At 44.7% G+C, this 17,805-nt stretch overlaps 1 protein-coding gene across 1 annotated transcript in view; it reads left to right on the top strand.

Annotated features, from left to right (window-relative positions):
* Positions 1-15,135: 15,135 nt before the first annotated feature.
* The window catches only part of iqub (IQ motif and ubiquitin domain containing), a 123,559-nt gene continuing 120,889 nt past the window's right edge, over positions 15,136-17,805 (top strand). The window contains exon 1 of the mRNA XM_034179750.1: positions 15,136-15,171. Within this exon, the coding sequence (XP_034035641.1) occupies positions 15,141-15,171 (31 nt within the window). The 5' untranslated portion in view covers positions 15,136-15,140. The remainder of the gene's footprint in view (positions 15,172-17,805) is intronic.

The following is a 17,805-nucleotide window of genomic DNA, read 5'->3' as shown; positions in this document are numbered from 1 at the left end:
CTTCGGGAGGGCCACGAAGTGAGCCGCCTTGGAGAACCGGTCCACTATCGTGAGGATTACGTTGTTGCCCTGGGACGGCGGGAGGCCCGTGATGAAATCCAGGCCGATGTGAGACCAGGGGCGATGAGGCACCGGCAGGGGTTGGAGGAGGCCCGTCGTCCTCCGATGGTCTGCCTTGCCCCTGGCGCAGATGGTACAGGCCTGGATGTAGTCCCGGACGTCGGTTTCCAGGGACGCCCACCAGAAGCGCTGCTGGACTACTGCCACGGTCCTACGCACCCCGGGATGACAGGAGAGCTTGGACCCGTGACAGAAGTCCAATACGGCAGCTCTTGCCTCTGGTGGGACGTACAGTCTGTCCTTGGGGCCAGTCCCCGGGTCCGGGCTCCTGGTCAGGGCCTCCCGGACGGTCTTCTCCACGTCCCAGGTAAGGGCGGCCACGACAGTGGACTCGGGGATGATGGTCTCGGTGGGGTTCGACAGCCCCGCTTTGGCTTCTTCTTCGTGCACCCGGGACAAGGCGTCTGATTTTTGGTTATTGGTCCCGGGGCGGTATGTAATCCGGAAGTGAAAGCGTCCGAAGAACAGAGACCAGCGGGCTTGCCTGGGGTTCAGCCGCTTGGCGGTCCGGATGTACTCCAGGTTCCGATGGTCAGTGAAAACCGTGAAGGGCAACGAAGCCCCCTCCAGCAGGTGTCTCCACTCTTCAAGAGCCTCCTTCACCGCAAGAAGTTCCCGATTGCCAACGTCATAGTTCCGTTCAGCTGGGTCAACCTGCGGGAATAAAAGGCACAAGGATGGAGAACTTTATCAGCCTCCACGCTCTGGGACAGCACGGCTCCTATCCCTGAGTCAGAGGCGTCCACTTCTACTACGTACTGGCGATCAGGATCAGGCTGCACCAGAACTGGCGCAGTCGAGAACCGGCGTTTCAACTCCTGGAACGCGGCTTTGCACCGATCCGACCAGGCAAAGGGGACCTTGGTGGAGGTCAGGGCAGTCAGGGGGCTAACGACCTGACTGTAACCTTTGATGAACCTCCTGTAAAAATTTGCAAAACCGAGGAACTGCTGTAGTTTCCTGCGGCTTGTTGGTTGGGGCCAATCTCTCACCGCCGCAACCTTAGCCGGATCAGGGGCGACGGAGTTGGAGGAGATGATGAACCCCAGGAAGGACAAAGAAGTGCGGTGGAACTCGCACTTCTCGCCCTTCACAAACAGCCGGTTCTCCAACAACCGCTGTAGGACCTGACGTACATGCTGGACATGGGTCTCAGGGTCCGGAGAAAAGATGAGTATGTCGTCCAGATATACGAAGACGAACCGATGCAGGAAGTCCCGCAAGACGTCGTTTACCAAAGCTTGGAACGTCGCGGGGGCGTTAGTGAGGCCGAACGGCATGACCAGGTACTCGAAGTGACCTAACGGGGTGTTGAATGCCATCTTCCATTCGTCTCCCTTCCGGATCCGAACCAGGTGGTACGCATTTCTAAGATCCAATTTCGTAAAGATTTGGGCTCCATGCAGGGGCGTGAACACTGAATCCAACAGAGGTAACGGGTATCGGTTGCGAACCGTGATCTCGTTCAGCCCTCTGTAATCAATGCATGGACGGAGTCCGCCGTCTTTCTTGCCCACAAAAAAGAAACCAGCACCCATCGGGGAGGTGGAGTTCCGGATCAGCCCGGCAGCTAAGGAGTCCCGGATGTAGGTCTCCATTGATTCGCGTTCCGGACGTGAGAGGTTGTACAACCTACTGGACGGGTACTCAACGCCCGGGACTAAATCGATGGCACAATCGTACGGCCGGTGCGGAGGAAGAGTGAGCGCCAGATCTTTGCTGAAAACGTCAGCGAGATCATGGTACTCCTCTGGCACCGCCGATAGATTGGGGGGGACTTTGACCTCCTCATTAGCTGTAGTGCCGGGGGGAACCGAGGATCCTAAACACTCCCGGTGGCAGGCTTCGCTCCACTGCGTCACAACCCCGGACGGCCAATCAACCCGGGGATTGTGCTTCACCATCCATGGAAAGCCCAAAATCACTCGGGAGGTAGATGGTGTTACATGGAACACTATCTCCTCCCTGTGATTCCCAGACACAACCAATGTCACTGGTTGTGTCTGATGTGTGATTAATGGAAGCAGGGTGCCATCTAGTGCTCGCACCTGCAATGGTGCCGGCAGAGCCACCAGAGGGAGCCCTACTTCCCTTGCCCATCTGCTGTCCAGCAGATTCCCCTCTGACCCCGTGTCTGTCAGTGCTGGGGCGTGAAGGGTTAACTCCTCACAAAGGATTGTTACTGGGATTCGTGCCGATCTGCGGGGTCTTTCCGCGTGTGTGTTATGGCCCACCCTTAGCCCAGATTCTAAGGACGGGCGTTGTAGTTTGACCGTTCAGGGCAGTCCCTCTGCATGTGCTCACAAGAGCCGCAGACAAAACACCCGCGGGCCAGTCTCCTTTGTCTGTCACTTAATTTAACTTTGGCCCTGCTTGTGTCCATAGCCTCCTCAGCAGGGGGAGCTGTAGCCCCACGGGGCCCTCTGGCAGTGAAGCGTGGGGACAACGTCTTATCAGAACCGGAAGGGGGAGGGACGGCTCGTACCCGGTCACGCCCCCCGGCCTGCTCCCGACGATGCTCAGTCAAACGGTTGTCTAGGCGTATAACCAAATCGACAAGCCCGTCAAAATCCCGCGGTTCCTCCTTCGCCAGTAGGTGCTCCTTGAGGACCGGTGACAGTCCATTTACGAAGGCGGCGCGGAGCGCAACGTTATTCCAGCCGGACCTCGCTGCCGCGATGCGGAAGTCGACTGCATACTCGGCTGCGCTACGGCGCCCCTGTCTTATCGACAGCAGCACGTTCGAAGCAGTCTCGCCTCTGTTAGGATGATCAAACACTTGTTTGAACTCCCGTACAAACCCAGCATAAGACGTTAGGAGCCGTGAGTTCTGCTCCCAAAGCGCCGTAGCCCATGCGCGTGCCTCTCCTCGAAGCAGATTGATAACATAAGCTACCCGGCTAGCATCTGATGCGTACATGACAGGGCGCTGTGAAAAGACGAGCGAACACTGCATGAGGAAGTCCGCGCACGTCTCGACACAGCCCCCGTACGGCTCCGGAGGGCTTATGTAAGCTTCAGGGGATGGTGGGGGGGTTTGTTGAACGACCAGTGGTACGTCTGATTCAGGCCCAGGACCAGCCAGAGGAGGAGCTGCAGCAGCGCCCTGATCGTGCGCTTCCACCCTGGCGGCGAGAGCCTCCACTCTCCGATTAAGGAGGACATTCTGCTCGGTCACTAAATCCAACCGAGCCGTGAAGGCGGTTAAGATCTGCTGCAGCTCACCCAACACGCCTCCTGCTGACGCCTGCGCTCCTGGCTCTGCCATTGGCCGTTCACGCTCGAGCTGACGCCCCTCGGAATCCATGACGATTGGCCGAGAAATCCTGTTGGGAAGGTGTCGTAGCACGGACCCACAACAGGGGGCGCAAATGAATGGACAATGAGTAAGCCAAAAGGTAACAATTTACTGTTGTGACAATACACAACTAAACGTACAGAAATTACAAAGTCAATGAACACCAGGTGACGTGTGGGCAGGCTCGAAGATAGAAGACCCCGACGAGAGAGAGACCGCGTCCCACACGGCCTCCACCACCAACGGTCTGAAGAACACCGGAGCCGCCAAGTCCCGAATCCCCAGGTGACCTCTGTCTTCGGCTGTCGACCCTGGTACTGCTGGCAGAAAGCAGAGAAAAGATGAATGAGTGTAAATCCTTACACTCAGCGGTCTATAGTCTGTACACAGTTAGGAGGAGAACCTCCACCTCCGAATCACACACTCGTGCAGCTCCTAGTGTGACCACTTATCTGTAGCGCGGTTGTCGTCGTCACGCTCCACGCCACTTCCCAGATAAGGGTGAACACCACAGGATACCGGCTGCAACAGAAGTTCAGAATCCTACACAACGTGTTAATCAGCAGAGAGATTACCTCACGGTAGTCGATTTCTCGGCGAGGAGGTGGAGTCACGATCCGGCTTTTAAGATGGTGATGATGATGATGAACGAGTGACAGCTGGTGCAGGGGATGAATGACAGCTGTCACTTCTTCAGGGTCCGGCGCCCTCTCGTGCTTGGAGCCCGCACTCCAAGCAGGGCGCCCTCTGGTGGTGGTGGGCCAGCAGTACCTCCTCTTCAGCGGCCCACATAACAATTATCTTCACTAACTCCCCTCAAACTCTGTCATAATTGTGTTAAATAAATAAAGGACAAAAGGGACATAAGTCCTGCTCATAGGCTGATTGCCAGAGACAGGACATGTCCACATCAAGTATAAACTTCAGACATCTCCACGTCACTACATATCCAGTCCCTGATTGGTCATTGCGGCGTGACAAGATGAAAAGTTCAGATTTTTCAACTTGGGGAAGAGGGCGACGCGATGCAATGCGATATCCTGCCGCAAACGCGCCAATTGCTCAAAATTGCTTTATTCGCGTCCATCGCGTCGCATTGTGTGGCTTGGACTTTTGTGGCACCACAACGCCTCCTTCCATAGGGATTACGTGGCAACTTCTCGCCACCGTTGCTCGCGTGGCTTCTGGTGTGAATGCAGCATAAGATGGGAGGCATCGTCTAGCAACTTCCTACTTTTAAACTCTGAGGAGACTGAAATTTTGGGTCTTGGTCCAGTGAGACATCGGCATCAATTTGACCAGTTAATGATCAGCCGAGGCTCGTGTGTCATACATCACACTGACAAAGTGAGGAACCTTGGGGTAATTTTTGATCCTACATTGTCCTTTGACCTCCACATTAGAAAGATTACGAGGACTGCTTTCTTCCACCTGCGAAATATAGCAAAGATTCGTCCCATCCTGTCTATGGCTGATGCTGAGACCCTGATCCATGCGTTTGTCTCTTCTAGATTGAACTACTGCAATGTTCTATTTTCTGGTTTACTGCAGTCCAGCATTAGGGGTCTCCAATTGGTTCAAAATGCTGCAGCCAGACTTTAGACAGGAAGCAGAAAGTTTGACCACATTACACCCATTTTGGCGTCTCTTCACTGGCTTCCTGTCCCAGTGAGATCAGATTTTAAGGTTCTGCTACTAACCTATAAAATTATTCATGGACTGGCACCTCCCTACCTAGCTGACCTAATTAAACCTTACGTACCAGCCCGGGCTTTACGTTCTCAGGGTGCAGGACTACTTTGTGTCCCTAAGGTGAATAAGCTTTCTCTTATCGTGCCCCTGTTCTGTGGAATGATCTCGCTGCATCAATAAAACAGTCAGATTCTGTGGAGACTTTCAAGTCCAGACTTAAGACGCACTTATTTTCCCTTTCATATGGCAGCATACTGGTACAGTTTTGTTTTACGCTTTTTACTCTTTTAATTCATTGTGTGGAGAAAAGATTATGTTGTTTTAATATAATAAATAAAAATAAATATGCGCCTGTTTGTTCTAGCAAAATGCAGTCTGTGTGATCATTTCTGTGTGCCGATCTGACCGAACCTTGTTTCAAAACATTTTTGGCGTTGTCGGCAGGATAACGAGGGGTGTTCGGACTACACACAGAAATGTCTTGTTTTGGGAAAGGAAAAAGAGATGCAGAGGTGGCATCTCAACAGGAAGAAGTGGTCCCGGGGTGGGATGGGATTACTTTTAAGGAAATAGGCCAGCTTCTACGGCGACGTGGGGGACGCCCTGGGCCGTGGACTGGAGCAATTCCCACCGCGACTCCACCAGTTTTATGTGAGATGTTAAAGCGGGTGGAGGTTAAAACGAAAGCTCCATTGGGAGGTATTTTAGAGATGATGATGGATTTGTGTGCACTCATTTTGACACGTCTGTCATGTTCAGGAATGTTAAACACACCTGCTGTCTTGAGTCTTGATTTTTTTTTTTTTTTATGTATAAGTTTACAATGAATTAGTTGCAGAAATGTTATATGTGGAAAGTGGGAATTTATTATTACTAGCACTGTATTTTCTGGTGTATAAGTTGCACCTGTTTAAAAAAAGCCTCTTGAAGATGAAGATGAAAAAAAAATTGCACCTTTTTTCTGCATTATCACTACTTTGGGACTTTTGTGCATCTTGTTTTTGGCATTTCTTCTTTTGTATGGGGGGAGGAACAACAATGCTCATTTGATATGGCAAAAGAAGCCATACAGCAGGCTGTGTCCTTAGGAAAAATGCAATCAGGACCAGTAGAACTTCAAGTGTCTGCTCTAAATGATTATGCTAATTGGAGCTTATGGCAAAAACAGAACAGGATACGAAAACCTTTAGGGTTCTGGTCGAGGAAACTCCCAGATGCGAGGATGCATTACACGCCCTTTGAAAAACAGCTCTTGGCATGTTATTGGGCGCTAATTGAAACTGAATCACAAACGGTAGGACATGAGGTAATGATGAGAACACACATACCCATTTTGACATGGGTAATGAGTAATCCTACCACTCATCGAATAGGGACAGCTCAGGAGGCTAGTGTAATTAAATGGAAATGGTATTTATCAGAGCGGGTAAAATCAGGTGAAAAAGGAGTTTCATTGCTGCATGAACAAGTAGCTGATACTCCTGAGGAAGATGAGGTGCCTTTTGAAGTTCAACCATTGGAAGAATCTCCTGTAAAAGCGGGGAAAAAGTGGGATGATTTGTCAGATGATGAGAGAAGTCGAGCATGGTTTACTGATGGATCCTGTCAATATCAAGTAGGAAAAAGGCGATGGAAAGCAGGAGCTTTTAACCCACAATTAGGTCAGTCTCTGGAAGAATTAGGAGAAGGAAAAAGCAGTCAGTGGGCGGAGTTGAAGGCCGTGCATATGGTGGTCATGCAGGGAGGACCACAGGGCCTCCATATTTATACAGACTCATGGTCAGTGACCCAAGGACTACTTACCTGGATGCCTACATGGCATGCCACTAATTGGAAAATACATTCTAAGGAAGTCTGGGGAAGAGAATTGTGGGAAGACATTTGGGAAAAGGCTAAAACAATTCCTATTACTGTGATGCATGTAGATGCACACACTAATGGACAAGACTCAGAAGCTTTATTTAATAAAGCTGCAGACCAGTTGGTAAAAGTAATGACAGAGCAAAGACAATCGAGTCCAGGATTGGCCAGATGGGCTCATGTCAAAGCAGGACATTGGGGAATACAAGGTACTCTTAAATGGGCAAGGGACCGAGGTATTGATTTAAAATTGGATGATGTAAAAACTGCAATAGCTGAGTGTGAACAATGTCAACATTATCGGAAGGGTGTTCCTCAACATTTGCATGGGCAGTTAAATCGTGGTAAAAGTCCCGGTCAAATTTGGCAGTTGGATTTTATTGGACCACTGCCCATGTCCAAAGGATGCAGTCATGCATGCACTGCTGTAGATACATTTTCTGGGGTCTTGGTAGTGCATCCATGTAAATTTGCAAATCAAATGGCCACACTTAAGTGTTTGGGAATAATACAGCAGTATTATGGATTACCAGTACAAGTTCAAACTGATAATGGTATTCATTTTACGGGGAATAAAGTAAAAGAGTGGGCCAAAGAAAATCATGTTGAATGGATTTATCATATTCCCTATTACCCGCAGGCGGCGGGGTTAATAGAGCGAATGAACGGGCTTCTTAAAGAGACGCTACGGAAGCTGTCAAAGATCGCACTATGCGACATTGGAAACAGGACTTGACTACTGCTGTGGATCAGTTGAACAATCGGCCAATAGGGTCAGGATCCACACCCTTGATAAGAATGATTTCAGGAGAAGAGATAGAGCATACTACAGAAAGCATCAAAATGTGGAAAATTGATCCACAAGCGGAATTACCTGTCAGAGCAACTCCAGGCTCAGCAGGACTGGATTTAAGAACATTGACAACCGTAACATTGGTACCTGATCAAATTCAAGTGATAAAGACAGGGTTAGGCCTGCAGTGTCTAAAGGGGACATATGGACACATTTTACCACGTAGCGGTTTATCACTCAAAGGTTTAACCATTCAAGCCGGAGTGATAGATGCAGATTATCAAGGTGAGATTGGAGTGGTTTGTCGATTATTTGGAGAACAACCCCTGATATTGAATAAAGGGGATAAAATTGCTCAATTAATAATCAAACCCTGTGAAATGGGGATGGTACAAGAAATACCAAAACCCATAGTAATAACTACACGAGGAACGCAAGGCCTTGGTTCCTCAGATCAAGCAGGTGCCAAAGTTTGGGTTAAACAACCTAACGGACCGCCCAAAGCGGCAGAAATTATAGCTCAAGGGAATGATGCAACTGTTAGTATACTCTATCAGGGTGAAGAAAAATGGATAAATGTACCTATATCAAAGTGTTATGTAAGAGAAGACTAATCATTGTCATTCTACATATAGTTATTCTTGTATTGTTTAGATTAATGCCTTGGTGGGAGTTGCTGATCGGGCGATCAAGGACCACACGAGGTGAACGTCGTCATGGCAACCAGTGGAAGCCCCGGAATTGGAGGTGTCGGCTGTTGGGTCATACTCCTCCTTGTAGGAGGTGCCATGGTCTCCAGTTGTTGGGGGATGACAGAAGGAAACGAACTTGAAGAGATATCATTGTTTCAAACAGGATGGAAGAACTCTGCCAACAACAGAACGCAAGCACTAGTGATTGCAAACTATGGCGATGTGTGAACTGTTTTGCCAGACACCATATACCAGTATTTACTATGGGATGTAATGTCACTCTTCGTGCTAGGGTGAACATGTGTGTTTTTAATATGACAAGTTATTCATGTAGTAATGTCAATGGAACCACCTGGACTATTAAACCGTGGAGTAAAGTAATGATCAGTAATAGTACTGAAATTAAAGGGAGGAGATCATTCCTGTATATGCTGTGGGTACTACCAATAGAGGCTAAGGCAACACAAACCCAGGTTGCACCTTTAATTGATACCTGCACCTATTTGGCACAAGCAACAGTGAAGACAAAGGTATATTGGCAAGTTACCTTTCCAAATATTCCAACTTGCAAAAGGCGCCGAAGAGCGTGGTATGACACTTTATTAGGAGGAACAGGAACTGTCCTAGGAGTATCAAATACAGTTGATAATGAAGTGACCAGAACCACGTTGTCAAACACAGGTCAGTATTCTTCTCAGGTATTACATCAGATAGGAGAGTGGTTACCAACAGCACTGGTGGGACAAGTACAAAACGCTGATTTATGGCAGAAGAATTTTCGATGGCAATTGAAGTTATGGAATGAAACATACAATTCATTGAAAAATCTATCCCATATAGGAAATTGGACAGTATGTGCAGTACAAACTATTCATGCAGAAGCTCAAAGAGAAAGATTTCAGCGTATAGTTACCACAGGGAACTATCATGATTGGAGACGGATTTGGAACATAACTGATTCCTTATGGTTAAAGTTACATCCAGAATTTACACAATGCAATGAAACAGTGTGTACTGGGCATTGGACCCAGTACAATGTGACACAACCAAAGGTTGTTTGTAAATATCAGGTATTACCTGTAATAACGGCTACTGGTTATTGGTTTTTGCATATGGACGGAGAGTGGTTAGAACCAAAAACCAATACGACTTTTGATACTAAAATGTGTGACATCACTGATAAAGGAATGGCCTGTGTGCTGCAAACTGGATATGCTAATCCATGTCTAACCGACTCAGAGGTTGTACTTTGTGATTGGACTAGGGAAACACCCAGAGAAATGTTGTGGCAAGTTGGCCCACATGCTCTGTGTGTCGCAACAATGAAAAATAATTCACAGGTACCTTCGGTTCCGTATACTGGCTGCCTGAACAATGTGCACCTGTGGCATTGGGGAAACCGGACTTATCATTTGACTAATTATTCTGTATCAAGTCGGCTGACTTCGGTACAATGGTATGTATTGCATTCCCCATGGAGTCTTTCCCTGGAGCGTTTCAAATGCGCATTGGAACAATCTACGGAAATTCAGCAATTAATAGAGTCACATAAGTCCAATGTCTCCAGTCTCATGGTATCCACATTGATTACCAGTGACCGGGTAAAACATGTAGCAAAATTAGTACAGCAAGCATCAGCACACCACTGGTGGGATATCTTTTCAGGGATGTCTCTCACTGCCAGGAGCACCTTAGTGCCACCTTTAATAGTGTTAGTAATAGCAATATGTGTTATGACTTTTTGTAATATTTTTACATGTATATATGTTATACGATTAAGACAGGAAGTGGAATGGGTAATATTTCAATGAATGAGATGAAATTGATTTTGTTGATTCATGATCTCTTTGGAGTAAACCAATATAATGTTACATTAGACCCCACAACATCGGGTTTTGTATATGAGTATATTGTTTGGAACAGGTATAATCAAGACTATATTACTCAAAATTTTGTTTGTGAATCACTAGAAGAAATGTGGGAAATGCTATGGCATGATATAATCGTTGGAATAGGCTGGAGCCCAGCATTACCTGAATCTGCTAGTGGTTACATAAATTGACTGGTGCAAAACACCAAGAGTGGAATGTGTGGAGAAAAGATTATGTTGTTTTGCCCCTGTCTTAAAGTAACCCTAATTTGTTTTTGTAGCCACTAACGACTGGGAGTGAAGCATGCTGGGGTCATTCTGAACTGGGAGTGAAGAGCTGGGGTTATTATGTTTTTGCAAGAGGAAATAACTTTCAGATGCCTGTTGATTAAAGGAATTATGTGCGCCAGGGAGTTTGAGATGGCCACTCACCCTCCCTTCGCGCACACACTAGAAAATAGGGGGCAGAGCCATGCTCCGATAGAGTCTGCTGCGGGTTACATACGAACGCCCAGCCGGTTGACAACCGCACTCTGCCGAAGGTGTTGGCTCTCCACCTTAAAGGCGTCACGGTAAGAGAGAAAGAGATGTTTCATGCGCTGCAACCACTTGTGTTTGATGTAACTGCTTTTGTGGGGAATAAATATGCGCCTGTTTGTTCTAGCAAAATGCAGTCTGTGTGATCATTTCTGTGTGCCGATCTGACCGAACCTTGTTTCAAAACATTCATTTTATTAGTAATTGGAGCGTGCTGCGGCCTCAACTTTACCTAAATTCTGGGTCTTTTAGTGAAGCTTAGGGCTAGTGGCCGGCGATCACTTTAGTATTTCTTCTGTTTTTCTTGTTGCTTAATGCTGAGAAATTATTCAGCATTTCTTGTCTTTCTGATGCCTGATTCTGTTTTTCTGTTTGAGGTGCAGCTCCATCCAGAGATGGGTGTGGTGTCTGTTTCTGAAACCCTCCTGTCCTGTGCACGTGTGTCAACGACTGAATGGTCCACCCTAAAAATTGGTCCGCCTTTTGCATCTGTGTATGCATCATTTGCCGCGTTTCATTGATTATCAGCTCGTTTCTGCTTCAAACTGCCTCCAGTCATCATCTATCTCAGCGACGGATATCTGAAGTTTTTGTAAAACAATTATTTCCATATAAATTCAGCATTATTTCACCATAAAAGGCTGCAGACGTGATCAGAGCACCTCGGCTAAACGAGCTGCTAGCTGATGCATTCACTGCACTTCAGTCATTTCAAAGCGTCACAGAATTTTGCCTCATTTCTGCTTAAAACGGCCTCGTTTCTGCTTCAAACTGACTTTAGAATAATTTAAGAGGTTTTACCTTTATCATCTGCTGGTTAATAATCCCATTAATCCATTTGATCACTTTGGGTGAAGAGACTATGTCTCAGATGTGCTGCTGTGGTCTGAAATGATGCATGCGCAGATGCAAAAGGCAGACCCATTTTTAGAAGCGGACCAACAACAACATTTCCTGTATATTCATTTTATGAATTGTTTTGCAATTTGTATCTGTAGCATGGCCCAAACAGAGGGTCACACCTCTGAGTCTGGTCTGCTTGAGGTTTCTTCCTCACACCATCAGAGGGAGTTCTTTCATACGATAGATAGATAGATAGATAGACGGACAGATAGATAGATAGATATCCCTGTGACAGACTGGCGTTTTGTCCAGGGTGAACCCTGCCTCACACCCTATGATCGTCGGGATAGGCTCCACCCCATGACCCTTTAAATGGTTGAACTTGAGTGGGCTACAGAAATATTCGCCCTATTGATATCCCATAATCCCTTGCCCACCAGAGTCACTGCAGTCAAAACAACAGAGAAACCACATGACGACAACTGCAAATGAACATTATCCAACCAAAATGTAATTTTTTTATGCTTTTCATTATATTAATACGAGACTGCATGAATGAGACCCTGAAAACTTGCTAAAACAAATATTCTGTGTCTGCTCCATTTAACTTGTGTGGAATTTAATAAACACAAAACATATTTCAGACATTTTATATATTACTCCGGAACAAACAAGACAACCAGTGCCGTGAGTGACAAGAAGCAGGATGTTAAAGAACAAACTTCACTTCCCCCTCGAATGACATGAACAGGAAGCGATCGCGGCTCCCAGCAACTCCCACTGAAAATAACGGAAAAACAACCTAAGCTTCTCACACAATTACATAAAACAAACACTATAACAATGTCTATAAGCTCAGATAATATATTCACCAGACTTTTAGGCACAATAGACAGAGTTTTATGTTGCTATGTTAATGCTGTTGTCTGTGTGCAGCGGTTAAAGTGCAGCCTCAGGGCTGGATCCAGAGTGAAAATCTGACAGATGCATTTTTGCCTAATGATAAAATAAAAATCGTATATGTCTTGTTATTCAATAATCTTCATTCTTTTATTCATATTTAATTTTATTTGTGTATCACATGGCTGTGGAACTTCCCTATAATTTAAAAATAATCAAGTTTTTAGAATTTTGCAGAATTTATTTATTTGCTCCAGAAGAAAAGTAGATCTGCAAATTTACAGTGTAGTTTATAGAATTTCATAGAATTCATTCATTCATTCATTCATTCATCTTCTACCTCTTAGTCCAATTAAGGTTCCCGGGGGGGCTGGAGCCTATCCCAGCAGTCACAGAGCGCGAGGCAGGGTACACCCAGGACAGGACACCGGTCTGTCGCAGGGCCACAAACAGACAAACAAACACAGACACACCCACACACACACCTATGGACAATTTTAAAGATTCCAATCCACCTAACCCGCATGTCTCTGGATGTGGGAGGAAACCCACACAAACACGGGGAGAACATGCAAACTCCACACAGAAAGCCCACGGGAATTGAACCCATGACCTTCTCGCTGTGAGGCAACAGTGCTAACCACTAAGCCACTGTGCTGCCCAATTTCATAGAATTTATTTTTAATATTTATTTGCTCCAGAAGAAAAAAAAAAAAAATCTACAAATTTACAGTGTAGTTTTTGTAATTTTATAGAATTTTGTTCTAATAGTATTTATTTGCTCCAGAAGAAAAATATAACTACCAATTTACAGTGTATTTAAAGTATGAACAAAGTTCTGTGTGTCAACAATGATTTAATTTCTTTGATTATCGGAAGGTGTCCTATGCCATGTGACCGAACGGGTGCCTTCGTTTGGATACATGTATTTTGTAAATAAATAAAATGTTTTCCGATCTTAAAGTTTGTGTGTGGTATAAATACACTTAAACCAGGCATACTTCCATGATGATTTATGGATAAATTAAATACTTTTACAATCAATGCATGTGGCATGTCCGATATCGTCGGCATCAACAATCAACAGTGACTGAACGAGTGTTTTTTTTTTTTCCAAGTTTCGGCCATGGATCGACCAACGATTTTATTTGGAAAACCACTGAAAATGTAATTTCAGTCATCATAGAATGCCTTTCAAACCACACTACTGTCTGAAAACTATTTATAACCCACTCACTGTTTCTTCAGTTCAGTTCAGTTTATTGGCCATTTGCAGTTACAGAAACCACATTGGAAAACAAGGTGCAAGAAGCTCAAGTGGACTGTTGACATTAAAAACTATACCACAAGACGTGAACAAACAATTTAACAGACACACATGGTGAACAAATGCCATGTAAATTCTAAAAGATCAAAAAACTGTATCACGAACAAAAAACAACCAAACGCCTGATTTCTTGCTGAAATAAGCGCCTCCTTGCACAACTTTTTTCCCGGATGCCATGATCATCGACTCGACTGGCGCACTGTTTCTTTTGATCCACCTGCGCGGTGCATTGTGGGATCACATCAAAAGCTGTGTTCACCGCGGGGACACGTTCAGCACTATTCGGGATTATTCAAGATTTTTTTTTTACCGATGACGAACAACGTGTAAAAAAAAAATCTGACCAATGCAACTGCATTGGTCCAAACCAGTCTGGATCCGGGCCTGAGCCTGAACTCTACAAAGTTTTTCAAGATTTTGTTTGATTTGAAACCTCAACAGGGTGAATAGAACTATAAATAAACTGAATGATGATTGACTGAGGTGGTTGCTATAGCAACCAGTAAACATAATGGTGGTTTAACTTTGTAACCACAAACAAACAAAATAATAACAATCCATACATATGAAGATATTGACTATTTAAAATGATTTCAGTCTGACACTGTCAGAGCTCCTGAATACACGAGGTTTACTGACAATCTGAAGCTTTTCGAAGGATTAAATTTTAAATCACAACTAAAATTCAACCTTTTTTTTAAACACGTCTAAGTATTTATTTATTATTACATTTATTTCAGTCTTTATTACAATTTATTGTATTTATGTCATTTTGGAAGCGGTGATGCTGTGTTTTTAAATCATAAAATAATAAAGGAGCAGATTTACTTGAAATTAGTCCACTTATCAACATTACTTTTCAGGGTTTCAAACGTCGCAGTCAGGTGTCCTGGGGACGAAGCAGGTTTCACTTCGATGCTTCGTGACCATTTGAAACGCTGTTCATTCAGTTTGTCGGCCGTTTGTTCAAGTTCGTCTGAAGCCGTAATGTTCGCTCAAACTGATCCCAGTCCGGACCGAGCCAAGCAGCAGGACCCGCAAGGTGAGTCCGAGGACCCGGTTTTCATCACAGGACAGTGATGGTTCTGTTAGACCGAATCCACTTCGAGTCCAAACGTCCTAATTTGAATCCGAATGTTTTCCTTGTTAAATCAGATGTTCTGGAGTCCACGGGAGAACCGCATCCATCGGAACCACCTCAAGAACAAATGGATCGTATCAGGCACTCCACAGCATCCGGTGAGACTTCAACAAGACTCAGAGGAACCTTCGAAAAAGATTCCGATTCATCAGTTCTGAGGTTTATCGTCTCAGTAACCATAGAGATGAATAAACGAAACAAGGGATTTCGAGCAACTTTCGGCGATATTTCCGTCCACCATCTTGGTAAAGGGGCTGATGACGCCATCTAGTGGCTGTGGCAAATGTGACATACATCTGCTCCACAGGTTCCCTCGGTCTGTGACCTGTGTGTATATAAACAGTCTGTGTCTGTGACCTGTGTGTATATAAACACTCTGTGTCTGTGACCTGTGTGTATATAAACACTGTCTGTGATCTGTGTGTATATAAACACTCTGTGTCTGTGACCTGTGTGTATATAAACAGTCTGTGTCTGTGACCTGTGTGTATATAAACACTCTGGGTCTGTGACCTGTGTGTATATAAACACTCTGTGTCTGTGACCTGTGTGTATATAAACAGTCTGTGTCTGTGACCTGTGTGCATATAAACACTGTCTGTGATCTGTGTGTATATAAACACTCTGTGTCTGTGACCTGTGTGTATATAAACACTGTCTGTGATCTGTGTGTATATAAACACTGTCTGTGATCTGTGTGTATATAAACACTCTGTGTCTGTGACCTGTGTGTATATAAACACTCTGTGTCTGTGACCTGTGTGTATATAAACACTGTCTGTGATCTGTGTGTATATAAACACTCTGTGTCTGTGACCTGTGTGTATATAAACAGTCTGTGTCTGTGACCTGTCTGTATATAAACGGTCTGGGTCTGTGACCTGTGTGTATATAAACACTCTGTGTCTGTGACCTGTGTGCATATAAACACTGTCTGTGATCTGTGTGTATATAAACACTCTGTGTCTGTGATCTGTGTGTATATAAACACTGTGTCTGTGATCTGTGTGTATATAAACAGTCTGTGTCTGACCTGTGTGTATATAAACAGCCTGTGTCTGTGATCTGTGTGTATATAAACACTCTGTGTCTGTGATCTGTGTGTATATAAACACTGTGTCTGTGATCTGTGTGTATATAAACACTCTGTGTCTGTGATCTGTGTGTATATAAACACTGTGTCTGTGATCTGTGTGTATATAAACACTGTGTCTGTGATCTGTGTGTATATAAACAGTCTGTGTCTGTGATCTGTGTGTATATAAACACTCTGTGTCTGTGATCTGTGTGTATATAAACAGTCTGTGTCTGTGATCTGTGTGTATATAAACACTCTGTGTCTGTGATCTGTGTGTATATAAACACTCTGTGTCTGTGATCTGTGTGTATATAAACATCTGTGCTGTGACCTGTGTGTATATAAACACTGTGTCTGTGATCTGTGTGTATATAAACAGTCTGTGTCTGTGATCTGTGTGTATATAAACACTCTGTGTCTGTGATCTGTGTGTATATAAACACTGTGTCTGTGATCTGTGTGTATATAAACAGTCTGTGACCTGTGTGTATATAAACACTGTGTCTGTGATCTGTGTGTATATAAACACTCTGTGTCTGTGACCTGTGTGTATATAAACAGTCTGTGTCTGTGATCTGTGTATATAAACACTCTGTGTCTGTGACCTGTGTGTATATAAACACTGTGTCTGTGACCTGTGTGTATATAAACAGTCTGTGTCTGTGACTTGTGTGTATATAAACAGTCTGTGTCTGTGATCTGTGTGTATATAACACTCTGTGTCTGTGACCTGTGTGTATATAAACACTCTGTGTCTGTGATCTGTGTGTATATAAACAGTCTGTGATCTGTGTGTATATAACACTCTGTGTCTGTGATCTGTGTGTATATAAACCTCTGTGTCTGTGACCTGTGTGTATATAACAGTCCTGTGTGCTGTGATCCTGTGTGTATATAAACACTGGGGCTGTGATCTGTGTGTATATAAACACTCTGTGTCTGTGACCTGTGTGTATATAAACAGTCTGTGTCTGTGATCTGTGTGTATATAAACACTCTGTGTCTGTGATCTGTGTGTATATAAACACTGTGTCTGTGATCTGTGTGTATATAAACAGTCTGTGTCTGTGATCTGTGTGTATATAAACACTCTGTGTCTGTGACCTGTGTGTATATAAACACTGTGTCTGTGATCTGTGTGTATATAAACAGTCTGTGTCTGTGATCTGTGTGTATATAAACACTCTGTGTCTGTGATCTGTGTGTATATAAACAGTCTGTGTCTGTGATCTGTGTGTATATAAACAGTCTGTGTCTGTGACCTGTGTGTATATAAACAGTCTGTGTCTGTGATCTGTGTGTATATAAACACTCTGTGTCTGTGACCTGTGTGTATATAAACAGTCTGTGTCTGTGATCTGTGTGTATATAAACACTCTGTGTCTGTGATCTGTGTGTATATAAACACTCTGTGTCTGTGACCTGTGTGTATATAAACACTCTGTCTGTGATCTGTGTGTATATAAACAGTCTGTGTCTGTGACCTGTGTGTATATAAACACTCTGTGTCTGTGATCTGTGTGTATATAAACACTCTGTGTCTGTGATCTGTGTGTATATAAACAGTCTGTGTCTGTGATCTGTGTGTATATAAACAGTCTGTGATCTGTGTGTATATAAACACTGTGTCTGTGACCTGTGTGTATATAAACAG

Source organism: Thalassophryne amazonica, chromosome 1 (genome assembly GCF_902500255.1).
Source record: "Thalassophryne amazonica chromosome 1, fThaAma1.1, whole genome shotgun sequence".
Lineage (NCBI taxonomy): Eukaryota > Metazoa > Chordata > Actinopteri > Batrachoidiformes > Batrachoididae > Thalassophryne > Thalassophryne amazonica.
The sequence above is the reverse complement of the archived record's forward strand: the minus strand, read 5'-3'. Positions and strand labels throughout refer to the sequence as shown.